A 26,672-nucleotide genomic window follows, 5' to 3' on the forward strand; every position below is an offset into this window, starting at 1 on the left:
ACTCGGTGCTAACAGCGTCGCTCAGCTGCCACTGCGGGCACCGCTCCATTGTGCCACTTCCATCTCTAGTTAAACCTCTGGGCCCTAATGCATTTATTCACTGATTTTTATTTTCAAACAAATTTAATTAATTTGCAAAGATAATTTTTCTAGCTGAAGCCACCGTGTCCTTTCTGAATAAAAAAGAGGAGCAGGTGACTTTGAATAACGGGTACGCTAGAGTGAAAGTATGAGAGAAATAATGGAGAGCAAGAATTGAGCAGCTCATCTTGCTTGTCTCTAGTTTGGCGTCTTGAAAGTGCTGTAAAGGGATGTCGTGGCAGAAAGCAGGCAGCAATAACCGCTGCTCTGTTCTGCTCTCTGGGATGCCAACGGCTACGGCAGGGCTGTGTTTGTACGAATAGCTGCTCCTGGAGACTGCGCCGGCCGTAGTTCCTGCTCTGTGGATTTCCGTACTTTCATTCAGCTCTAATTAAACAAAATTAAAACCAAAAATAGGCAGGAGAGAAGTGCACTGGGAAGGTGGGCTGGGGTATAATGTGGCAATAAGAAGTGGATTAAAATGCAGGTGTGTGCAGGGGAGACGATGCCAGAGCATCCTTGGGCAGGAGGCAGAGCTGGTTCGTTTGGAGATGTGGCCCCGACGTGCCGGGGCGGTGGTGGGACCCTGCGGTGACGGCAGCAGGCAGCTCTGCGGAGCCTGTGGTCGTGTGCCGCTGCGCCGGGCTGCCTTGGGGCTGCTTGGAGGAGGGTCAGTGCGAGCCCTGTCCTCCCAGCTGCCTCCGTCGCTGCGAGATTATCATCTGAGCCCTGATAAAATAGCTCCTGATAAAAATTCCCGTTTTCTTGTTAAGCAGGTAATGAGGTTATTTATTTTTTTTGTCTTCCTTCAGAGATTCGTTGCATCTCATCTTGCTCGGATCAGAAGCTGTTCCCTGCCAAGCATCAGAGATCCGAACATAGCTCAGCCCTCTGAAATGAAGTGATTAAATTAACTCCAATGTGTAAAATTTCAGCATAAAATGATTCAGCGATGCACTTTATCTACTGGGAACTCTTTAAAGAGCCCTTGGAAGTTAGTGTGAATTAGTTTGCTTAAAAGGACCTGGTGCATGTAATTACATTTAACATTGTGCTGTCGCTCTCGCCCAAGAAATTAATCTTTAAACACCGAGCGGTGAGGTTTTTGGCATTCCTCCTGTCTTCTGACATTAGGCAATCTGTGTCACCCGAGGGGCGAGCAGTGCCTTGGCCTTGTCATTACTGCAGGTTGCCACCATGTGCTTGGCTGATGTCATGTCACCTCTGTCACTTGGGTTTTGGACCTTCACCGGGAAGCAGCCTTGGTGGCACAGCTCACCGTGAGGTCCCGTGCCTTACCGGGGAGATTTCCCAGCGCTTTCTGGGGCAGGGGCGTGCAGTGATGGGGTTCGGGTGGTTCCCAGTGCTGGGATCTCCCTCCTGAGCACCCCCCCTTGCACAGCGGGTACAGCGAGGGGACCCTCCTCTGCCAGACCCCGCTTCAAAGCCTGTGCCGCAGCGTCGTCCTCCGCATCCTCGTGGAAGAGGCTGCCGTGGCATCGACATTTGGTGGCTGCAAGAGCGAATCCCTGCGGCTCTGGAGGAATAAGGGGCTGGTTTAATGCCTCCAGTTGAGATTTCCAGAGGGTTGGTTTGTCTGGGCCGACTTTGGCCAACCTGTGCTGTTCCTTCCCTCTATTGCATTTTCCTATCGCCTTTCCCTCTGTATGAAGAGCTGCATTATGGATTCATTTTCCCATATGCAAACGCACTCTGGGGAGCTCTGGGATGACTGGAGCTTTCCCAGATGCAGGAATTACATGGCAGCTTGAAGGATCACCGGCGGTAAGAGACAAAGTGGGGCATCAAGAAAGATCTCTGCATTGTGTATCTGCCTGTACGTGATTTCTCAGGCTGCTGTGGATAAATGACGGCACGCAGAGGGCTGGAGCGGTAATTTCACGCGAGACTCGATGATGGATCGCTGGAGCAGCAGGGGGGAAGTTTGTGCATTAGGATTAAGGTTTGGGGAGACAAAAGTGGTGCTTGCAAAGTGGAGGGAAGGCTGGGAAGGGAGATGAAGTGGTGCAGCACTTGGGTTCGGGTATCAGGCTCCCCGTGGCTCGGTAGCTGATGCTCTCTTTGGAAATGGGCTGGAGGAGGGACCCGGCGGGGCTGGTGCCGGCGCAGGGCAGGCTGGCGCAGTCCGGCGTCCTCCTGACTCCAAACTTCAGACGGATCCCGGCAATAATCATGTGTCTGAGAGCAAGTGGTAGTCAGTCATGCTGAATTAAACAACCTTTTATGAAAGCTCCTGTGCACGCTTGGATAAATGAAGGCGCCTAATAGACAGTGAGTCATGACACTCTATTTATCTTCCTCGCTGAAAGCCTGGGCAGATGCAGGGACCTCTTTTATCTGCCAGAAACACTGGAAAATGAATTCGTTTTGTACAGGGGGCTGGAGGGGTGAGATCATGCCAGCAGGCTGGGGTTGCAGTCACTGCAATGTGTAAATGGGTGTCACGGGTGTCCTGCTCCCGTCTCTGCCGCAACACACAGTGCGGTGGCAGGGTTGATGGCACTGGGCTCTGCTTGGGCACCCGGAGTCTGGGCAGCCTGCGCGCTCTGCTCAAGCAGACTGAGCTTTTGCTAGCAGGAAATAAATGCCTTTTTTTTTTTTTTTTAAGAAAAACCACCCTTATTTTGACCATAGTTGGACAACTGTGAGGAGCAGCTTTGTTCTCTGCATGCAGACTTTCCAGGAGCTGGATCTTCCCTGCTTTGGGGACTTATTCCTTAAAAGAAAACCTTTTCCCTTGGCAGTTTTATTTCCAGCTCCTCTGCGATCCAGGCTGTCAGACCTGCTCAGAGCAGAGGCGTGCGACCCGGGACTCCTGCCTGCTCCCCTCCGCCTGGCTCAGAGCCCGCGGCACTCGCTGCCTCTCCCCGTACCTGTCTGCGCAGGGGATAGCAGTTATCCCATAAGAGGTGCTGTGCTTAATTACTTACAGTAATTAAAACCTCTTATGGAGGTGTCGCATAAGAGCAGCGTGCCTGTGCGGCGGCAGGGAGCAGATGCTCGCTTAACACCCATCTGCTCTTTAGCACTGAGGCCCTTCTGTGCTCCCTGAAATTCCTGCTGCAGCGGCACAAGGAGGACGAGGAAAACAAGGACATGGAGAAGTTTAGGAAGGGAACGAGCTCCCGTCGCTCGCTGCCAGCGTGTGCGAGGAATAGCTTCGGTTACGTGTATGCACTATGGGATGGGCACTCGGTGCTGGGGAGAGCAGTTGGACTGATGGCTTCAGACCCAGGTGCTGCCAGTAATCCTTGGGGGAAAAAAAAACCTGTTAAAAAAAGAAAAAGGAGATGAAGAAAGATAAGGGTGGTGTCCTCAGAAGGCAGAGCGTGCTGTTGGAGTAATGCAGAGCGATGCGTGGGTGCTGCTGGGAGTGTGCGTGTGTCTGGCTCCGCTTCCCGAGGGCTGTGGCTGTTGATGCAGTCTCTTTTCTGGGGTTTCCTCGTGGTCAAAAAATGAAGGAAAACAGGAGGCTGGGGAGAAGGGGATGGTGCCCAGCAGTCCATGAGCGGAGCGGGGTGCTGGGGAAGGGTATCGGCTGCCTTCTGTGGCCTTCAGACGAAGGAGGGATGCTCCTTCCCAGGGTGGTCCTCCCTCTGCTCCCCCTGCCCCGGGTCCCTGCGGACCCATGGCGATGCTTCCGCTGTCCGGCTGTGGCCGTGGGCACTGTGGGCGAGCAGCCATGCCTTGTGTAGGAGCAAGAGCTGGAGTCCAGGGTGGATGGTGCAGGGTGGAAGCGCTGATGGGACCCGTGTGCCACAGGGATGAAGCCCAACTGCCACGAAGCATTTGTTACATCTGCTTAAAGTTAATGGAGTATCGAGGGTTTATGGAGATGAGTGGAGCGGGGAAAGCGCTTGGGCTTGCAGAGTGAGAGACGTTAATAGCGTCATGCTTGCTGTACAGGCAAGCATTTCTGTAAGGGGCTTGGATTGGCTATCAGGCCTTTGGGAATCTTAGAAATTTTCCAAGTAATTTTGATTTATCTCAGCCATTAGGGGAGAGAGTTTAACATGCAATTATTTTCTGCGCCTCGGGAAGGGATGTCAACTACTTGTGTTATCATTTTCTTTAGCAAATGGTTCCCTCTTCCCTACCCCACCCCCAGACAAGGGGTCAGACCAAGCTCGCTCAGCTCTCCTGCTTTTAACAGAGCAGCTATCGTGCATAATGCATGATTCCAGCTGCAAACAAAGCAGGTGTCGGCAATAAGGAGAGTGGTGTGTGGTGTGGGGCTCGGAGGAGCTGAGAGGAATTTGGCAGCGCGTTTGCCGGAGCCGGGCTGGCCGCTGGCCTCGCCTGCGGCTGCTGCTTTGCTGTTACCTGCGCTTAGGGGTGCGGTTACAATGGATATCGTAGAAACAGATGAGAGAGCCAGAGACATCACTGGGCGGAGGCTTTTGAAATAAGAGTATTTGATGCTTTTCTTCCTTTGCCTTGTTCCCGTGCGCATCAACACCAAACAGCTTTTACCAGTAACCGGCGAGCGGCAGTTAATCGTGCCGGAGCCGTGGGGCCAGGCTGGATGGGGAGGTTTGCAGCTGAATCGAGACTAAAATGGGTCTCAGACCACCTAAGAGGGGTTGCATGGGCTCCTCGCACAGAGGCTTTGCCGAGGGGGGTTTGAACAGCCCCAGCCCAGGCTCAGCAGCCTGGTCGAGCACGTTGAACTTCAAGCATTTGAGAGCTGTAGGAGGAGAGAGGCAGGGCTAAAGCCAGGCCTAATTGGAGAGGAGGAGAAGGGCTCTAAAGCAGATGTGAAAAGCTAGAGAGCTCCATAGACTTTGGTTTGAATTTGGGAGCTAAAGTAGTGCGGTAAAGAGGGGTTTCTTTGAGCACAGAGTAAATAGCGTATTCGTCTCTCTGTGTACCGCTTGCGAGTGCAATAAAGCTGAGCTCACGGCTAATGCAAACAGTTTTCATTAAGAAATAATCAAAAATAAAAAGCCATTTCACATGCTGATAAGAAGCCTGTTGGTTTTTATATTTCACCAGCAGTTTAAGCCATACTCAAAGCCATTTATCTTTTTCCAGTGCTGGCTGCAGAGGATATGAAAAATGCAGCAGGCTGCACATATGTAATTAAACTTTTGGCAGAATCTTTGCCCTGCAGCTTTACTAAGAAATTCAATAATGATAAATCGAGTAGAATATATAGAGGACTTTTTGTGAACAAGATTTAAAATAATGTATGTGGCACAGACAATTATTTGCCACATAATTGTCTTGGCAACGTTCTTGCGAGTACCCTTGTCTGATTGTGTCAGCTATTCTTTAAAAACCACCCCTTGTTCTGCTCTTATCACTACTCCAATTTGCTATTGAGGCTTTCCTGATTTCCAGCCAAGTCCCTGTTTAGCCATAATTATTGTTTTGTTCCCCTTAGCCTGCAGTGTTTCAAGCTGGGAGTGCTTTGGGTGCTGCATTTTGCATGACAGCCGCACAAGTCCCCTCCCGTGCTGTGTCCAACACCGTGAGCTGGTATCATCAGTCCACTGTAATTATCTTTCTTTTTTTTTCTTTTTCCTTTCCCCACAGCAATTGGAAGCAAAACACATCGCTTGACCCATGTGCAGTTCGTAGTCTCACTGTTATAAGTGACACTGCTGGGAAAATTATGCTGGGGTTGTCTCCCTGGTTTTAGTGTTGCTGCCTTTATCCTCTGCTAATGCACCGATAATTTTACGAGAGGCAATTTTGTGTTCAAATTGTCCACCTAACCCACCCTCTGCGCTTCCCCTGTAAAAGCTGCGTCTATTCTGTTTATTTCTCACAGATTTCCCCCGTTTGCCGCTGGCAGGAGCAGAGCTCCTCGCCCCCGCGGGCACCGTGCCATCCTCCCTGTCCTTTGTCACCGCTGTCCTTGGAGGTGCTTCAAATGTGCTCGTAAAAGGTCTAATTTTCATCAAAAGTTTTTTCAATAGTAGCAAGCAGACTACGTGTAAGTAAAATAAAATAATTTTTTTTTAAAAAAGGTATCTAATAGAAGTGATACCCGTGTGCTGGGACTGAACGGATACCTTAGCAGGTGGCGGGCTCACGTGAAGCAACGGAGCTGGTCTGGGCATTTGCTGTCGTTAGCGAGAGCTGCGAAATGGAGCTTTTCTGGTAATTTGATAATGGGGAGAGAGCGCTGCCGAAACGCCATGGTAATTCTCAACAGAATGGGGACAGCTGGAACTTCCCCACTTACGCGACACGGGGAGATGAACGTCGGCCATTGCAGCCCTTGCTCCGCTCCTTCGCGGAGCCGGGGAAGCCGAACGCCTGCGAGCCGCGTGGGATGCGCGGGGACGTTCGTGTCCGATGCTCTCGGGCACCTGGTTTCCGCAGGTATGGGCAGCCCCGAGGCGCAGCTGGGTCCCTCCGCAGCATTCAGAGCTCCTCTCCGGGGCTTCCCCCGTGCTCGTGGCCAGGCGTTCAGCAAGGCACGCTTTTTCTCAATGAAAATTCACCCACAAATAGGAGTCGAGGGAGCTGAGATCAAAGCCTGGAAGAGGGAGCTGGCAAGGCTTCGCTTTGATGTTTAAACGCCAGCAAAAGCCTTGCTCTGCCTTGCTGCAGGAGTCCTGGGGGACAGCGTGGTTTCGCGGTGAACCCATCAAAGCCAAGGACGAGGGAAATAAGGATAAAGTACGACTGGGATAAGGCAACGAAAAGCCCAATAAACCAACAGCTCCAAGCGCTGGGAGTTTCCGTGCGGGAGTGCATCTTTGTGCTTGCTGGGGTCGGTTTGGACAGCTGGGTCAAGCTGGAGCAGGAGGTGGCTCTTCCCTCCCTGGGGGCTCCGTGCGTGTCCCGAGGGGACAGCGGCGGGAGGTCCCCTCCCTGACATCGGTCCGGGGAGAGCTGCGATTCCCCAGGTAACGGTGGATGAGACATAGCCGAAAGGGAGCCGGGAGTCTAATAGCAAGGGGACAAATTAACGGCTTTGCAAGCAGAGCAGATGCTAAGGCAGAGTTGTTTTGTTCAGAGCCCAAAAGTTAGATTTTGGAAATGCTGATGACATTTGGTTTATCGGTTCCGCTAAGCGCCAAGCGAAAAGCAGCTGGGAGGTTTTGATTTTTTGGCTTGTTCTGCCTAAAGCATGGGGACAGGAACTGAGACATCTGGGATTTCCACCCGTGGCTGTGCTGTGGATTTGCTGCATGGCTCTGGGCGAGGTACTCCTGCCTCCCGTGCCCATCCCCTGCCTGGGAGCACAAGGGCATCAGCCGTACTGTCACGATCAGATCTTCCCTGATAAAGTAAATCCCTGGTTTTACTCATTTTGTTTAGTTTATCGCAGAGAAGACGAGGGTGACGTGGTCAAGGACTCGGCCGGAGCAGCGATGTGGGGTGATGGATGGCTCCTTGACTTGGCGTGTTGTTACATGCGCTGCTGCGGCTGGGAGGAGAGGCTGGATAAATCCAGGGGAGGAGGCAGGCTCCAGCCTGAGCCTGGTCCCGGTCCCGGGGCAGAGCTGGGATAGGCGAGAAAGAGGGAAGGGAAGAGCTAAAATTGCCAAGGAAGATGTGTTGGACGCAGGCTTGTACTTGCTTGGATGGCACACGCTTCTCTTGAGTCAAACAGCTGGGTTTGTTTTTAAGCACAGTCTTAAAGTCAGAAATGCTAAGGATGGACTGGCCCAGGTCACATCGTGAGATGAGCGAAAAGAAAAAGGGGAAAAAAAAAAAAAATAGAAGACAATTGCCAGCGATGGAGTAGCCTGCCTGGTGTCGGTAACGCCGTTCTTAGCTGGTGCTGTGAGAGATGAGAGCGCAGCGGAGGTGCGACCGCGCTGTCAGCAGGCAGCTTGTTTGCCCTGATTTAAGAAAAAACAAGTCACTGATATTACATTCTGCGTTTTCCCTGCATTCCCCCAGCAGATACCCAAAGTCTTCAAAATGCAAAGCTTCCCCAGCAGCCACCGAAACCTCCGCTTTCAGCATTCATCCTGCATTTGTACCTTGCAAAAACTGCCTCAAGAGCCCGTGCTGCCCTGGCTGCCGCGGCGTTGCGGTCGCTCGTGCTTTTATTGAACGCTTGTTGTTTTCTATAAAGGGAGAAACGCTGGTGTTTTGTCACTTGAATGTAAGCGCTCTTCTCTAAATGTCACACAAACCGTTTTTCCTCCTCCCTGGAAAGCCCTTGACGCTGGAGGGGGATTCCTGCACCTCTCTGCATCCTCCCATCACCCTGGTTTTCGTGTAGGTGGTCCTGCAGCGCGGGCGATGCTGGGAGCCCAGGGGCAGCACGGGGACGGTGCCGTGGTGCCAAACCCATGCCCGTCGCGTTGTGGTGATGGGGCTGCCCAGCGCACGGGTCAGCGTTGGTGGCCGGGGAAGGGTGAGCTGAGGATAATGCTGTTTGCGGGGCCAGGGGGACGCACACCAAGCAATTAAAGTAATTAAAGTGGTCTGGCAGAAGGAGGGAATTTCATCTGTGAGTGGCTTTAGCCTTGGCTGCCCCTTTGCCAGGGGTCTGCTGCACCAGTGTTCCTGGACAAGCCAATCCACTGGATCCGGTTGTCCTTGCTATTGCTTAAAAAAAAAAAAAAAGTATCTTTGTCCCCGCAGGCTGGGATGAAGCTCTGCCATCAAACATTACTGCGCATTATTGACTGGGCTAGGATTTGGGGACAGAAAGTGTCTGGCTCCGTAGGGCTAACAACAATGACAATATTTATCTGCGCAGGATCTTGCTCTGTGGGAAGAGCGGCAGCGGTGATGGCCTTTCGGGAGAAAGCGTGAGAGTCCCGGGCGTCGCGGTTTGCAGCCCTGGTGACGCCGTGCGGGGATGCTCCTGCAGCATGGGAGGTGGCAGGAGGGAATCCACCGGAGAGTCGTCTGGTCCCACTGCAGACAAGTGGGGTTTCAGTCTTTGCCCTGTTTTTTTGGTACCGAAATATGTTAAATTCTTGGTTTTATTTTCTGTGTTGTTGAGGACCGTTTCGGGATGCCTTTACGTGTCCGTTTTTGTGTTACAGATGGCAAGATGCGAAGTTTTGCCGACACCCCTGCTCTCCCAAGGTGACCCCTTGTGTCAATTTGCATGAGCCCTCTTACGCTGAGGTTCTTAATTGGCGCTGAAAACGCACGCTGTGCGACGTGCAGCGTGACGGCCGGGCATCATCCTGCCTCCAGACGACAGGGGAAGCAATTGGCATTGGGTCAAAACTGCTTCAGACAGCTCCTTACACTGTGTCTGCAAAAAAAATCTTGGGGTGGGTGGGTTAAGGGACAGGAGAGAGAATTATATAATTCTCTCGCCCTGGATTTATATTGTTTAAAAGTCCAATCTTCTTTAATACGAAGCCGTAGCTGTTGCTGTGTGAGGTTAAGGAATTTGTGCTCCTCATTTCTTGGCTTCCCTTCACCTTTTCACACTGAAGGTGATCAGTGAGCGGCTTGGTGTGCGTAGGCTTTATTGCGGTGCTGCCTGGTGCTCGTTCCACCCTTCACAGCCCCAACTGGGGCTTGGGTTTTAGTGGCGTGGTTTTAAATAACTGGTTGAAATAGAGCCGATAGTAATGGTCCTGCTGGGAGCAGAGGTCTGGGAGAGCCAGGGTTATCCGGTGATGTCTTAGTAAATGGCAGCAGCAAATCTTTTGGTAGCGGAACAAATAGTCGCTAAATAGGGCTCAGCACACTCGTTTCATGACAGGGGTGAAATAAAAATGAAGTGTTACAGGGTTTTCCTTCATCAGCGAAGGCAAGGGAAGTGCAGACCTGCCAGGTTTGGGGTTGGCAGGGGGGGACGATCTGGCCTCACCACAGGTCCCTGCGGCTGCTGCCCGGCCGCTCTGTCCTCATCATCCTCATCAGCCACTGGCCCCAGAGCTTGTCCCCGCCAGATCAGGACTTCGGCTTTGCAGGCAGGTGTGAGCCCAGGGGTGATGCGGGGGACCCAGTCGGGGCCGGGAGTGGGTCCCCGGAGGAGGAGGAGGCAGAAGATGAAGTTCTGCTTTGCCTTAGGGTCTCACTGGCCCATGGGGGGAAACCCCCTACCCTAACCTGAAACGAAGGGGAAGGGGGGCCAATGCACACACCTTCAGCCCTGCTTTGGTCGGTGTTTTTCCTTCTCTCTGCTTTTTCCTTCTGGGAGGGGAGGCAGGAGATGCCCAGATGTCCGTCTGTCACCCTCTTGGCTGACCCAGCTGTTTTCTGTACCCCCAGACAAAGGTGAGAATGGGGAGCCCTATCAGAGGAGGAAGGGCATGGGGGCCAGCCTGCCAGATGGCCCCCCGGCATTCCCCACGGCCAGGGACGGTGCCCCGACAGCCGGCAGCAGCAGCTGGAGGCGAATTATGCTGATGATCCTCGCTATAACCATCCACAACATCCCAGGTAAGTCCTGTCTGTCTGTCCCTCCCTCCCAGCTCGCGGGCAGCCTCTTCCCGGGGTCGGTGCCGTCCTGCGAGCATCGTACAGGGCTGCCGCCTTCTCTCCCTTCTTCTTTTTCTTGCTGCTCGCAGATAGCACTCACCGAGTGGGTGCCTGGGTGCCTTTTGACCAGGTCTATCATGTCAAATCTTGCTCTCTTGGTAGGGCTGAACCATGGAAGGTCTTGGTAGCAAAATGAGGAGGGGGCTCGGGGGGAGCCTGGGGGCTCGGGCTTGCCGCTGCCTCTCAAACATCTGCAGCCCCGCTCGCTATTGCCAGCCTGTCGTGGGTAAAAATTGTAAATCCGAGAGTATATTGAGAAAGATGACGCTGTGAAGGCAACACATTCTGGTCTCTTTTTGTTTCTCTTCTGGTCTGTGTACCAGCAAGAGATGCATTTTAAAGCGCTGCTTCCCTGCGGGGGCACGTACAATTGGGGTTTTCTTATTCAAGGGATGGAGTTTGCCAATAGATGGAAAACTGCAGAGCCCCGACTCTCGGAGGGCTGTGTCCTTCCAGGGGCTGGGCTTTGAGAGTACAAAAAGAATGTGATAAAAAAAAATGAGATAAATTTGTAACAGCTGAGGACACTCAGCTGCCGAGCGATGTTGAAAGTAATATAAGGCAACCTTTGCAAATGCTTTCCTGGTTTCCTCTCCCCTCCCTCCTCCTCTTCTTCCCCTCCCCTTTTCTTTCTCCCTTCCCAGCTCAGTCTCTGCCTGTCTCAGGTTGTAGCCTGGATGGGGAGGTGCGAGGGGAATAGGAAAAGGCTTTTGGATCCATAAACTTGGGGAAAAACGATGAGCCGTGGTTTCCGAGCTGGTGCAAACGCGTGGCTTGTTGGCAAGGAGGCGGCTATTGTCAGCCGTGAGAGCTGCTGCAGCGCGGGGCTCGCTTTAACCATCAGAGCTGGGGAGGGGGAGCTGCCTTGCGTCCTCACGTGCGCTTTTTGATTTCGAGAGTGACTTTTATCCGATGCCAGGGCATCCGTCTTAAATTCCATCACTGGTTGGGCTTCCTGGGTGAGAAGGCTCCGTTACGGGTCTGTAATCACAGATCCTGTATTTCTCCCCTTGCAAGGGCACCCCAGGATTGAATGGGAGGAAAAAAAAATCAAAGCAAACACACAGTGGGCTGTCTCGGCGTTGGAGCCGGGCTGCGCGTGGGCGTTCTTCTCCTTGAGCACTCGTGAGCTGCTGTCCCTTCCAGCCTTGCTGCTACTTGCTTGTCTCTGGGCAGTAATTGCTTCCTTCCATCCGGTCATTGATTCCCAGCGCCTTAGGTGCTCCTGCTCCTGCGGATTTTCCTCTTTTCATCCCCCTTTTTTTTTTTTGTGGTTTGTTTTTTTTTTTAATTATGGGTAGATAACTCAGTTCAGCTCCATGTATTGCCGGGGGAGGCAGATGTCTGTCAGACGAGGCAAGTAGGGAGCTTTAAATTAGCCACACGCACAAAAAAAGGGGAAGCGTTCACACCGAGCGAACCGTAATTGGATTTCATCCTTCAGACAAAGTGTCAGGGAGCCGGGGTGAAGAGCCAGGCAGCGTGCACATCTCACTGCCTCGGGCCCTGTCGGCCAGGGATTCCTGTCTCTGTCACCGGCAAAAAAAGAAAGTTCTGTAGAGAAGTGAACAAAGTGTCACCCGTAGCAATAGGTTAATGGCAACACGGCCCTGGCTGCTGCAGAGATGCCGGTCTAACCTTTCATTGCTTCTGCAAGAGCACAAAGGCACCCTTGGACGGTTACAGAGGCTCAGAAATTCTCTCTTGCGTCTTAAAGGTCACAGTATTAAAGCTTAATATCCAGAGAGGTGTGGGAGAGCGGTGGCCTGCGGGTGGTTCTGCTGCTCGGCCCCTGCCCGGAGGCTCGGCTCAGCTCGGCGGGGGTCTCTGGCTTGCGGTGGGGCTGTCTGTCCCTGTCCCCAAAGTCCCCCTCCTGCTCTTTTCCAGCTGGTGAGTGCCTTTCCAGCAGCCCCACGGCACTGTTGTGGGGCTGGGTGGGTGACAGTGGCTGTTTGTGCTCGGTGGGGCCACTCACCAGTGGCAAAGCCCTGTACCAACGTCCTCGTTTCAACGGGGATTTGCCCAGTCAGCCAGAGGTTTCAAGTCGCTGAAGTTGGACTTGAGCCCGCGTCTGCAGGTCACAGGATGCCAGCACCGATTTCGCCCTAATAAATAATTCAGATTGTGATTGAAACGGGAGCTTGTGGCCTGCCCCGCTCATTACCAGGGTCTCTGGTCTTTCTTGCATGAAGCAGATGCCGGTCCAGCCTCTTGCTGAGCCGCGGGACGGGGCTCGGCTCAGCTTTCGCTGAAGTCCTTTTGCTTTCCCAGCAAAGTCTCGGCAACGCCGGTGGCATTTCTCCGATCTGCTGCGGCCCCTGCCTGCGGCACGGGGTTTGGAAACACTGTAATGCTCTACCTCAATTATCATCCCCGCGAGCGGAAAGGCTGACACTATAATTAGCGCAGACTCCTGCGGCGTAACGACACCTCGGTTAGCGTGCGGGGCGGCAGCGCCTGTGCTGAGGGAGGAGGCGGGAGGTGCTGAGCCGAGAAGTCGGGGATGCTCGGCGCCTCGGCACGGCCGCCAGACGCGGGCTGCCAGCTCGCCTGGCCCCTGGGCTTGCAAAATCGCTCGGCGCTCGCTTCGGCAGCGGCGTGCGGCTCTGATACCACATCTGGTGCTTGCTCCGCTTCCCTGCGAGCCCAATGCGCTTGCATGGAGCCCGTCATCAGAGGTTGTCCGGGTGGTTCCCAAGGGTTTTCTGTCCTACCCTTGGCTTCATAACGCTTCATAAAACTTCACATGCCTCGGGGGGGGGTTGCTGCGGCAAGGAGGATGCGGCCAGGAGGGCACTGCTGCTGTCCATGCTCACCTCGCCGGACCTCTGGTCTGGCCAAGTGCCTCTGACGGGCTGGAGGTGGTCTTGCTCCTCTGAAACCTGCGGTGTTGTACAAATGAGCCCAAATTCTACCAAGTCCCTCCGTCTTTGGTGGTTAAAACCCTCGCAAGGACCATGTCTGGCCCTGTTCTGCTCCACCACTCATGGGGAATGGGCTCCCTCTTATTATTGCCAGCAGAGCACAGTTTTATTGACTTTGAGCCCCATTTAGGGATGAACATGTTTCGGTCTTGGCAATGCATCTATCTTTGTTTTCAGGCAAATGTGCTAGAAGCCAGTGAATGTGCGGGTAAGATAATTGAATGTAAAGACCAGCCTCTCGCATGCGGTTTGTATTTAGAGGGCTCTGCCGGCAAGCAAAAGGTTTGTTAATTTGTTCCAAAGATGGGGCTGCCAATGTAAAGAATAAATTGATAATGACAGGAGATGCCAAACTGCAGACTATTCCTGCTAATTAATATTCATATATGCTGGGTTTAGTGGAACATTAATTATGTATTTAATCAAGCCCTGTTTATTCTGGTTTATCTTTGTACCTTGGGTGGCTGTTATGCTGAAGACTTCAGATTAATTAAAATGTTACTGGTGTATCACAAATAACAATTAGTGAGGTGTGAACTGAACCGCCTTTCTCTTTGCGCTCATTTAGAAGGGAGGAGGAGAGCCTGGTAGGATGGAGCTCGAGGGGCCGTGGGGCTGCTGCCGGCTCCCCGGGGAGCTCCCGGAGGGGTCTGCTCTGCTCTGAGCCGAGCCGTGGTGCTGTGCAGCAGGGATGTCCCCGGTGCGTGAGACCGGGGGGGTCCTCTGGCGTGGAGATGCTGCAGGAGCCCCTAATGCTCGCACCGCTCTAGGCGAGATGGAGGACAGGACCAAGGCCATCTTCGACCATCCTCATGCGACCATCTTCATGGCCCGGGGCTCTCCCTGGAGTCACGGTGCTCACAGGGGTGTCGCGGGGGTCTGCGCCTGCCTGGCACCCTTGGTGGCTTAACCAGAGCCTGCGGCACTTCCCGGTGGGTGTCCATACGTGGCAGTCGTGTGCAGGGTAGGGAAGGAGTTGCGGATGTTTCCTCTGTCGGATTGTGGCGATGCCCTGCCTTGCTTTCCTCCGGCAGTTGGGAAACGCATGTTTCTCTTCCACAAAAGCTCAGATGATGGCAGGTACCTGGCTGGGATCCCACTCGCTGTGGGGACCGTGATGCCCCATCCCTCCGTCTCCCTGAGGAGCATCCCTGCCTGCGCACCCTCCTCTGCTGCCGCTTGCTCCCGGGGGAGGCAGCGGGGCTGATGCTGGGGCCGGTTGCTGGCAGGCACGAGGTGATGCTTCCAGCCACCCTAACGTTGCCAAGGAAACCTGAATTTTCCTTTTTCTTTGCTATGCGGTGGGCAGAGCAGGGCGGCCCCAGACCCCAGCACACGCCACGAGCCCATCCCCAGGAGCTGCATGCAGAGCTGGAGTCATCCGCTTTGCTCCAGCCCTTTCCTTCCTGCAAGAAAATATCTTGCTTTTCCATATTCAGTCCTGTCACTCCCGTGTTTGCTCCCCGTTTCGATTTCTGCGATGTTTCTGCCTCAAGTGACACCGTTAACAGAGGTGTCTGGGAGGGAGCAAAAGGGACGTGGCAGCAGCACTGCGGCGTGCACAGAGCTGCCGGGTCGTGGTGCGAGGTGGCACTGATGTCCCCTGCTCGCTCCCCAAATCTCACATGGCTCCACCAGAGGCTTGCTCTCCAGTTCCCATTGCCAGGAATCCATTAACAAGCTGGAATTTTTATTTTTTTTTTTTTTTTAACGAGAAGGAGCAAAGCAAGGGGCAGGACAGAGCGCGTGAGCTAAATATAGAACAAATTCACCCTTGGCGGCGAAGGTGCTGTGGGGAGGGAGGTGTGGTATCGCTACGGGCAGGAGGGAAAAGATCTTAAATGGAGAAACTTTTAGATGGTGAAGCCTATGGGAAGGATGAATGAGTCTCCTGGGAAGCTGGACTGGGTCGGGGGGAAGGTCCCCGCACCCTCAGGTGACAGCGTCCAAGTTCATCCCTCTTGGGACTGTGCTTCGAGATGGCAGCAAGAGGCACCCGGCTGCACCACGGTTTGGCACCGGCACTGTGCTTTGGCATGCAGCAGTGTTTGTGGGGACCCTCCTTCTCTGCTTGCCCAGGAGGGAGAGATTTAGCCCCAAAACTCATAGGTCGGGTTCTGGCCAACGCTTGGAGTGAGGGTGAGACGATGCCTGGGGGAAGGTATAGCCCGGGGCCGGTGCGGCGGAGAGGGTGCAGGATTTACAGTGCTGGCAGCCTGCTTGCGTCCCCCGTCACCGGGCTGGTGTCAATGTCTCTGAGTGTCCTCACATCAAGGCATGACGGAGTCCTTTACTGACAGTGGCAGTTCCTCGCGTTGGTGATCGATTTAGGCCAGGCACCTCCTGCCCGTCCCCGGGGCAGCTCCGCAGCACCTCTCCATCCCTAGGGAAGGTGCAGGGTCTGGCAGCAAGTGCTGCTGCCGCCTTGTTTTATCCCGAGGAAACGGGGGTAGAAAGGAAGTCTGCACCAAGGGATGGTAAATGTCAAATTGATTTGAAACACGCTTGTTTGCAGCTTCGCCTGGAAAGGAGATCGGTTCAGCTGAGTGTCCTTGGGCCAGATAGCGTGAGACCTGCCTGCTGCCCTCTGCACGGTGGGATTTGGCTGGGGACAGCCCCAGGGCTGAGAACCGCCAGCTTAGATATGGGAGCTGCCTGGACACTTGGTTTTCTTTATGGCTTCTTACAGCTTTAACCAGTTTTAATGTCCTTTTATGTGTCTCCTGCTTTATGCCTGTCTGGTGGAGAGGAGCAGACGGTGGGTTTTGGTTCTGGTTGTGGGCTGATGTGTGCGGGGGATCCTGCCTGCCTTGCCGTGCCGGCAGCTCACACTGCAAACGGGAGCTGAATCCCTGAGCTGCCGTCACCCCGCACCGCCGGCTGGGATCCGGAGGTGGAGGAAGCTGGTGGGGACCCCAGCGTTGTCACCCCTTGGCCCAGTCCCCTGTTGCGGACATCTCCGGTGTGGACAGTGATTGAGTCCCATCCGTTGCTCCTCGGCTGGCCTGTCTGCACGTCTGCCAAAACCAGCTCCTGGCATTGAGGGCTGTAGGTGTGCGATGTAGGTGTGCAATGTGCTTCTTAATCATTAACTGGTGGAGACATGTCCAAACCAAAAGGATATCTTCCCGCTGGTGAGGAGGGAGCTTCACGGTGAGGTTTGTACCTAAAGCATGTGATGGTTTGACATCTCCCAGGTGAGCACCCTGCTGCGGGGGTGTCTTACCTGTGCTGGTTTTGGCTGGGATAGAGTTAATTTTCTTTATAGGAGCTGGTATGGGGCTGTGTTTTGGATTTGTGCCGAGAACAGTGTTGATAACACACTGATGTTTTAGTTGTTGCTGCACTGGTCAAGGACTTTTCACCTTCCCCTGCTCTGCCGGGTGCAGAAGAAGCTGGGAGGGGGCACAGCCAGGACAGCTGACCCCAACTGCCCAAAGGGCTATTCCATACCATACGGCGTCATGCCCAGTATATAAAGCTGGGGAAGAAGAAGGAAGGGGGGGACGTTCGGAGTGATGGCGTTTGTCTTCCCAAGTCACCGTTAGGCGTGATGGAGCCCTGCTGTCCTGGAGATGGCTGAACCCCTGCCTGCCCACGGGAAGGAGTCAATGAATTCCTTGCTTTGCTTTGCTTGCGTGCGCGGCTTTTGCTTTCCCTGTTAACCTGTCTTTAGCTCAACCCAGGAGTTTTGTCACTTTTACTCTTCCGATTCTCTCCCCATCCCACCGGGCGGGAGTGAGCGAGCGGCTGGGGGGGGCTCAGTTGCCAGCTGGGGTTAAACCACGACACTTACCGCTGCATGGCAGTGGTTGAGTCCAGGTTTGACGTGCTCCGCTGGCGGGTGCAGGGTGGGATGCTGGAGGCTGCAGCTTTTTAAACCTTAAACCAAGGCAGCAAGGTTCAGCAAGAGCTTGTCTGTCAGACCCAAACCAGAGCTGACGTTTTCTGTGGCGGAGCTGGTCCTCAGGTGATGGTGAATTCGAGGATGCAAAGAGATTGCCTGTTGCCGAAGAGGAGGGTATGGAGAGAGGGGTTTGTGGGTGGCTGCAGCAGCACAGAGGTTGTGTACTGTGCTGTCAGTTGGTGTTCCTTGGGAGGGGGTGATTTCCAGGCTGGTTACTTTGTCATTAGCAAAAAATTGATTGAATTCACTCTCCTGGTGCTCTCATGCACTCAGCCGTCTGAGAGAGGGCTGGGGCAGTAAGTGGGATATTACATCTCAATTATAAAGAAAAGAGATTATTTATATGAATATTCTCAGAGATCCATTAAAGGTTGGTAACATTCATTTTGAATGATGGGGTTTTTTGTTAGTCTATTGAAATTGAGACTATTTTACAATTCTTGACTTTCATATGCGTTTGGTACCCACTGGGGTTCGGCAGAGCATGAGAACGGGAGCCGTTTAGCTGCGCCGATTAATCTGTGTCTCGTCTGTGTGATGCCTCTTTCTGAAATTACAGCAGACCTCCTTCCACTGTCACTTCTGCTGGTTGCATCGCTCTTAATGGCTATTCTTGGGCCCTCTTGCAGAACCTTTGATTTCTACTGAAAGGCATTATTTTTAGTAAGAAGAAGGAGGAGAAGATTTCTCTGCAGCTTGCGTTTCAGAGAAGAGGGTGAAAAGGAAGACACGGGCAAGGGAAGGTGTCTGCGTGTGCGGTGAGCACGTTGTGCAGCAATTTGATGGAGTTCAAGTGCTGCGGAGGGTCAAGGGGAGCAGAGGAGAGCGCTGGCCCTGGGACCAGCTCAGCCTGCGCTCGTGACTCAGAAGGATGGAAAGATGCACGTTTGAACAGTCATGAATTTTTCATAGTGTTTTCTGCTCCAGGGAGAAAAAGCAGCCTGGGACGTGGTTTTCCGAGGCTGCTGCCCATCGCATCTCCGATTTGATTTCCAGAGGGACCCTTTGGGCGCGGATGCGTCAGGGATCGAGCGGTTGTTGTTTGCAATGGTGCTGCGACGTGATGGCCCTGCGAGCGGCCGGGGGGAGAGGAGAAAGGTCAGATCGGATGCAGCCCACAAAGACAAAGCTGGGTGTTCAGTGCTAACCGGAGTGTTTCGCACGGCAGTGACTCATGTGGGATCAGGAAGAGCACGGCCGCACGCACACGCTCGCTCTGGGAAAGGTTGCTTTAACCTTTCATTAAACCTTCCGTTAATTGTCGCCTCATCAGCACATATTTTGACATTTTCATCTATTAAGCACCTCGATGGATTGAAACGACTTCCTCAAAGTCATTAAGCTTCTGTGCAAGGGGGTGGAAAGCGTGGGGAGGCGGCCGGGCGAGGTGCCGGCACCGGGCAAAGGATGCAGGCAGCAGCCCCAGCCACGGGTGATGCTCTCAGCAGCGTGGGACGGCTCTGCCCCGTTCCTCTGCTCGAAGCAAGATGCCACCAGCAAAAACCTGGTCCTGTAAAGGTGGAGGCTAAGAAGAAATCCTCCTGCGGGCACAACAGGGCTCTCTTGGGTGCCTGTGTATGCCATGCATCGCTGTTTCCCTGTCCTCTGCGTGCACCCAAGGTGCGGGTGCCGCTCCGCAGAGCGGGGCTGTGTCACTGCTGGGGACGGGAAGGGCCCTGGCCCCGGGCTCTGGGCTCTTTTAGCTCCATGGCCACCGGCTTGGCTCCCTCGGGACTTCCCCTTGCTCCTCCTGGGCAGACAGAGGCTGAGGCTTCGGGTCTGGGGTGCCTCAGGAAACAGTGCATTAATAACAGCCCGATGTAAATGTAATTTCGTGTATTACGTGGGCACGGTTGGGAAGTTTTCCCCTGCAGCCTGGGGAGTGTCACAGCCCATCGCGCTGGCACCGTGAAAGGGGGGGTGAGCGTGGGCAGAGGGGCGAGAGTCGCAGGGTCTCTAATGCCCCACTGAGAGCGGCTCGTATTTCAAAAACTCATTTGCAGGCAGACACCTGGAAAGCCAGCGGAGAACTGATAATGTACATTTATCTCTGCAGCATCGTTTTGAGTTGGTGACTGGTGTTTTGTAAGCGGTAACAGCCGCAAAGGTGACAAAAGCCAATTAAATACAGTATTTTCACCAGCTGGAATGAAAGTCCACTGAAATATGCATGTGGAAGCTCCTTTTTCTTTCTTATCCCCAGCAGATCTCACCGATCTATTGCATTAAACATCGGTGAGCAGTGGCCTGCGAAATGATTTGCGTGCTAGAAATGAAACATTAAATATCCCTGATGGATTCACGTTGTGAGAGGTTGGGGAAGAGAGCGTTTCCAGCACAGGTCGGTCCCTGCTTTTAGGGTAGTTCTGGGCTGTTAATCTGGGAGAGAGTTTTCTTTTTCCAGAGAAGTGTTTCCATGATGGAGGAGTTGTGGGATGTTGGGCAGTTAATGCCAGCACCTTTAGTTCTTTAAAATCAGGTATCTCCGGTGTAAGCCGTGGCCGTATGCTGCCTCATCGGCTCCTGTTTAGCCATTGCAGCTCGACAGATTGAAATGACGATTTGCTTCACGTCGTTGTGCTTTGGTGAAAGGGGAAGAATAGTGGAACAGGATGGGATGTAGATGGTCTGGCTCCTGCGGGGCAAACCAGGAGGTGGCATTAGGGGAATTGCCTCGTGCTATCCAAATTCCACCTTGTTTAATGGACACAAACACTTGAGCAAGGCCACGGGCTTCTCTTGGGCTGGTTTTTCCCCGTATCTCCATGTTGCCATGAGTTGCCCAGAGTCACCTCGTGCCACATCCTACCAGGTTTGCTGGTCCCCTCCTTGTTTCAAACCCAAGCAAACCCCTTCAGCTCGGCTGCTTGCACACAGGTGGGTTCACTGGTGTGAGTGCCCAATTCTGGAGGCTTTTTTCAGGCAAAGCTCCTGTAAAATTGCCTGGGACCCCCACAGGGTAAGGCATTTGGTAGCCCATTGGGGCTTAAAATCCCCTTTTAATGGCCTTTTAACTCCGTGGCGTCGCACACAGCAATATGGTTTGGCTTTCTTTGTGTCCGTTCTGCTGTTAAGTGCTGGTGAGCTGGGGATTTCGGCTGTTTGCTTTTCCAGGTGATGGCTGGCTTGACCCTGTCATCGTCTGCTGTTTTTCATCACCTCTTGCATAACCTTGATGGGACCCATCCGCGAATCCCTGGAAAACTTGGAGGCAAAGCTGCGCCATTAGTTTTTATCTTTCGAAATCAAAGCGGCGGAGTGGAGCTGTCTGGGCACGTCAGAAGCTTTTGAGATGTTTCACCTTCTTTCAGCTTAGTGTATGCACGTCACGGGCCTCAGCCGCTGCTGAATCGGTGCTTTATTAATGCCTCTAATGGGTAAACTCCTGAGTCATTTATAGAGCTGTCCCCGGAGCAGGAGAGAGGAGCTGAGCTAACGTGCGATGCTGAAGCAGGTCTGTGATGGCTTGCCTGCAGTTCCCTACCCAGAAAGGCAATTTCTCTCCATTTTCAAACTGCCTGGCTTTGCTGTGCTTTCCTACTGCCACTGTCCCCACAAACCTTTATCGAGTTTCATCCCCACACACCTTTTTTTCCTCCCATCAACGTGGGATTACCTGAGGAGGCACTGCAGGGCTTCCCATCGGTACCAGCCGTGCCGGCGCTGGCAGCTCTCTGCACGATGTGCCCAGCCATGCTCATACGTTTTATTTGTTTGCCTCCTCCAGGGCGTTACGGTGTAAGACAGCACCAAAACGGGTTTATTTCTCCTATTGCTCTTTTCACAGCCAGCATTTTGGAGGGGAGGCACGGTGAGGCTCTGCTGGGCGGGATCTGTGGGGTTTCGCTGCTCTGCCTGCTCGCTGCTGGCATCTGCCCGTGGTTGCAAATAGTCGTGAGAATAATGATTGCCCAGGACTGCTTTGTCTGAGCAGATTAATCCAGCTGGTGCCTTGGGTTTTGTTTTCTCTGTCCTGTCACCGTCTGTTGGCAGGGTCAGGATGCGAGCGCTGCGTGGGCTGCGGCGTGCGAATCCGCGGGGGAAAGGGGACCGGGCCACTTCCCTGTCCCACCATACATTCCTCAAACAAAAGCTCTTGTTCATTGGGAACCCGGGGGAGGAGAGGGGACAAGTGAATAATTCATACCGCAAATAATAATACATGCCACTGTAAACTGCAAATTAATAATTTAAATTTTGTCTTTGTGTTCTGCTGAAAGGATTTTTGGTTAGGGTAGTAATTAGGAATGGTCTGGCTTTGTTCGTTGGCTTCTTCTGCAGGGCTGCAGAGAAGGCATAAAACGCGTTGAAATCCTGCTTGGCCAATGTGACTTTGTCACAGCTCCTGTTGGCGTTGGGATCTCTGCGGACAGCTTGTACGTGCGGCTGAAGAGCTGCCTTCAGGTCAAGCACGCTGTCACCGCTTAATGGTAATTCATGACAGCGTAACGCTCGAGGGACTCCTGTGCCTTTGCTCCGTCCACACCACAATCTGTTGCTGCTCCCCGGATCCTTTTCACGTGCACGTTTAGAGGACAAGGACTTCTGCACGTTTATCTCCCCCCGTGACAAACCAGCCTGAGCCCGGGGAGCTGCGTCCCACCTGGGTGAGCTGAATCGAAGCCAAACCCTACGGAGCAGCAATCTTTTATGATAAACTGCAGCTTGGTTTGTTCTCACGGCAGCCGTGATGGGTGCCATAAGCGTTTACCAGAAGATGTAGGTGTGTTATACGTGCATGCATGGGCAGCAGCGGTTTCTAGCGTGGGGATGGAAAATCTTACACATGCTGATGGGGCAATTCATGCAGGTCTGGAAAAGGCGCCTTTCTTCTTACTGCCTTTGAGGGAATTGGGGCTGGGGAGCCGGGGCTGTGGGCTTTCAGGGGGGTAACATCACCATGCTCTTGTGCTAGTGCAGTTTGCTGGAAGTCCTGGGGAGCCGGGAGCGTGCTGCTGGCATCCCGAGGAGCGGCCGCGTGGGCTGAAGCAGGAGGCGAATGGTGTCCCAGGGCTCCGGCACTGCACGGGGAGGTGGAAATCTGGCCAAGGAGCTTCTTATGGGGAAGTTGCGTGCCAGAGATCCAGGCGCTCTTGCTCAGAAGAGCCTGTGGTTATGGACGTGGAAGAGAAATGCAATGCGGAGAGCGGCTGGGTTGCCTGTGTTGAGCAGCAGGTCAAGAGTAAGAGCACTCGATCCACTGTGCCAGGAGCTCTGGTCTTGTGCCAGGAGCTCTGGTCTTGTGCCAGAGGTGCCTGCGAGGACAGCCGGGGCTTTGGGGGAAACACCGCTTACCAGGACTGGAGCTGATGGGGACGTACTGCCGCATGTGTGCGCAGATGGTGGCTAAGCAAGGCCACCTCTGGAGCAGCGGTAGGATTTATGTTTCAAATGCAAAGTGAGATCCACTGCTTTCTGGTTTGGTTAAGTTAAAAAAAGAAAAAAAAAAAAATGTCTTTCGAAAATGACTTTAACCTCCTCCTTGCTAGTCTTATAATGGTGGATACCTAGAAACATGACAATCACTGAAATCTGGTAATCTCTGCACTTTCTTGTGCAGTAATGGCAAAATGATGTTACCTAGAGGGAGCTGGAGTTCGATCTTGGGGGGAAAAAAACAGCGTTTGAATAGTGGCAATAGGGATGTGCTTAAACTCTCAAAGAAGTACAAACCTCGTTACAGCAAGATTAATTTCCCACTAGGAACTTAACGGTTCTTCAAAGAGCAAGATGAATAATTGATGGCATGTTGGCATCCGTAGTACCTTCCTAAAGGAAGTGTGTTCATTTGCTGACCCAGGAGAATTCGCTTCGTAAATCCTCGCAGGAGGAGAGCATGTCACCCCGGCTCCGTTAACGCTGCTGCCGGGCTCGACGTGCTGGTGGAGCATGGGTCGGAGGGTGTAAAGCACTAAGGTACATATAGCCGGTGCAGCCCGTGGGATTACCAAGGAGAAGGACTCGGGCAGCCGTTTACGAGCCCAGCAGTGTTTGCTTCGTTTAATCAGAGGATGCTTTTGCAATGAACCCTGCGAGCGTGTCTCTGGCCTGGCGTCCGTGTTGGCACCCATGGTCCTGTGTTGCATCGGGTGCGCGTTAGCTCGTGCAAAGGGTATTCTCAGCATCGCAGACTCCTTCCTTTACTCACAAAGAAAGGCATTTACTGCTGTTAAATCCAGAATTCTTTCCATTTCTTTGAGAGCTCTGCAGGCACAAGCCTCCGCTGAGCCCTGCTCTCCTTATCTGCCCCAGAAATCCGATGTCCCCGGCAGGCAGAGCTGCGGTATTTCTGCTGTAGGTAGAAGTTATTTACAAACCCTGCTTTTCCTCTAATCTTTGCCCTCCCTCCAAGCCCAAGATTTTGCCTCCGCTCAGACTGCGGGATCTGTGAGTTGCTCCTTGTTTTATCGTCACCGCGGATCCTCCTCCCCCGCCTGCATCCCCGGAGGAGTTAGGAAACTGCAAGGGTATTTTTTAGGCAAAGACACCCATGGGTGGGCGATGGGTGGGCTGTGCTGCCGGCACCCTGCTGAGCGCATCCTCTCGGAGAGCGAGAGGCATGGGATAAACTAACCGATAACGGGCAGGTCTGCGTTCCCGTCACTGCCGTCCTAACCTGCTTGTACATCAAGAAAAGGGGGGGAAAAAAAACCCCTAACACCTCTGATGCTGTTCCACAAGAGCGGGCTGCCAGGCCTGCCTGTAGCCTCCTGGTGCGGCTCTGCCTGCTGCTGCGTTTGTACGCGAGACAAGAGCGAGCAGAGGGCAGGCGAGCGGCATCGCTGCCTGCAAAACAGGCACGGGGTACAGCAGTGATCCCTCCTTGCCCTGCCAGGACGAGGCTCGAGCTCCGCGATGCTGCAACGCCATTTTCTTTATTCCTGATATCCTGTCTTAAGTGATTGCAAACTGATTTGGAAAGAAAAGTGAATTTTGTTTAGTGTTGTGTTTTGGTTTTTTTTAACATTCCTGTAGGATATTGTTCTCTATCCACAGGCTATGTTCATTTTCCTGCTCTTTATGGCATATAAGAGAAACATAATAACTGAGGTTAACGTACTTGCTGCTGTAATTTATTAAGGCCCTGTGAGCGATGCTTGCTATTTACCTGTTTGGATTTCTACGGAATCTGAAGGGCTTTTATTTTATTTTTGGTTGGTTTTGTGAACAGGCCTTCTCCCGAGGATTACGAATGGCTTCCCACGGTGACTGTGAAGCTCATTTCATGCTCAAAAACGGAGCTGGCGAGGGCAGGAGCTCGACGAGCCCCGCGAAACCCAGACCCTGGGTTTGCAGGAGGGTTTTTCTGGTTGCTGACTAAGCTGCAGAGTGGGTGGTGGAGGGCTGTGATCCCTGCCTGGCCACATAAGCTGCCCTGAATAGGATTTAAAACAGCAGCCTGCTTAATTTTACCCGGTTCTTTCAGCTTGCCAAGCTCTTAACGGACTCGGGCAGTGGGTGATAAGGGAGAGGTTTGATGGGATGGAATCAGCCGTTCCACTTTCAAGTTGATCCTTTGAACTTAAGGTTCCCGTGGCATTTGCAGCCGGAGGTGCTGGGGGACGAGCCCTGCTATGTGAGCGTGGAAGCGGACGCTCTCCGCACGGCCGGCCGCTCCGGGCAGGGCTGGAGCCCGTGCTTCTCGGAAAACAGATATTGGAGAGTGCGAGAGCAAAGAAACAGCGTTCAACGCTGTGGGCAGCAGCGGAAGGCGATTTCACACCAGGGCAAGTGGGCAAAACTAGATTTCGACCAGGGAAAGCGAAGCAGCTTCCCAGGTGAGTTCGATCTCTTAGTTTCCCAACTTCTGCGTAGTTTGGGGTTCCCTCCCCTTTGATTGAGCAGGCACGTACAGCACCGTCAGCGTGTATCTGAGCAGCGAGTCTGGGCTGTCTGGAGCCGTCTCTGTTAATGACTGAGCCTTCTACTTTCAGAGTTGAAGCATCTCTTCAGTAAATCTCTCCTTTTTAAAGTTATTTGTGTATTTTGTACATTATCGTCATCCAGGACTCTGGTATTCAGGGTTGGTTAGGAACTGGCAGTGCAGAGCCACATCCAGGCGCCCCAGGACCATCTCACATCTACTACGGCCCCTTTCAGCGGGGTCTGGCTGCCTCAGTGCCGGCACCTCGCTCCTGCCTGAGCAACCTTCCTCTCCTCCCTGCCAAGGAGAAGAGTTGCCTGGGAAGTGCAGCACTAGGCACTTTTTTGGGGGCTAGACCAAAGACAAGACACCCTTCTGTAGCTCAGAGCACCACGGTGATGCATCTCAGGAGCCCACGTGGTCCCCTCGGGGCTGCAGCGTGGTCCCCGGGGGGCTGAAGAGCTTTGGCCTCCCCAGGAAGATCCCAGCATGGGGTGGGAGATGCAGTGCTTTCCATGCCGAGGGGCAGGAGAGGGGTCAGTGCTGGGCCTCATCCCAAAGCCCATCCCAGCCAATTCATAGAATCATAGAGTCGTTTAGGTTGGGAAAGACCTTTAAGATCATCGAGTCCAACCGTTAACCCAGCACTGCCAAGTCCACCACTAAACCATGTCCCTACACATCTACACAGCTTTTAAATACCCCCAGGGATGGGGACTCCACCCCTTCCCTGGGCAGCCTGGTCCAGTGCTTGATAACCCTTTCGGTGAAGAAATTTTTCCTCATATCCAGTCTAAACCTCCCCTGGCACAACTGGAGGCCATTTCCTCTCGTCCTATCCTTGTGACCTGGGAGAAGAGACCGACCCCACCTCTCTCCAGCCTCCTGTCAGGCAGTTGTAGGGAGCGATGAGGTCTCCCCTCAGCCTCCTTTTCTCCAGGCTGAACAACCCCAGTTCCTCAGCCGCTCCCCATCAGCCTTGTGCTCCAGACCCTTCCCCAGCTCCGTTGCCCTTCTCTGGACACGCTCCAGCCCCTCCATGTCTCTCGTGGAGTGAGGGGCCCAACACTGAACACAGCATTCGAGGTGCGGCCTCACCGGGGCCGAGCACAGGGGACGATCACTGCCCTAGTCCTGCTGGCCACGCTATTGCTGATACAAATTTGTGTGCTCCTATGGATTAGAGCAGACGGGAACGTTGTCACTGTCCTCCTGCCTCAATGAGATGGAACATCTTGTGCTGCTTTGCAGCTCTGCCGATGGGGCACTGAAATGAAATTAAAGTAAAAATAAAACCAGAGCTGTAACAGCATGCTGCACACATCCGAGTCCCCTCTGCTCGCTGGTGCTGGAATGCTGGGGGAGCTGGGGACCTCAGGCCAAGCGTGAAGGTGTCGGAGGCGTGCTGAGAGCAGCGTGCCCCTCACTTTGCTCCCTTGGCTGACGT

General features: G+C 53.4%; 1 protein-coding gene across 1 annotated transcript in view; it reads left to right on the forward strand.

Moving 5' to 3' along the window:
* The window catches only part of SLC39A11 (solute carrier family 39 member 11), a 98,517-nt gene that overhangs the window by 44,438 nt on the left and 27,407 nt on the right, over positions 1-26,672 (forward strand). Inside the window, exon 6 of the mRNA XM_072881405.1 lies at positions 10,261-10,431. Coding sequence (XP_072737506.1) covers positions 10,261-10,431 — 171 coding nt within the window. The remainder of the gene's footprint in view (positions 1-10,260; positions 10,432-26,672) is intronic.

The sequence above is a fragment of the Ciconia boyciana genome, chromosome 16, assembly GCF_034638445.1.
Source record: "Ciconia boyciana chromosome 16, ASM3463844v1, whole genome shotgun sequence".
NCBI lineage: Eukaryota > Metazoa > Chordata > Aves > Ciconiiformes > Ciconiidae > Ciconia > Ciconia boyciana.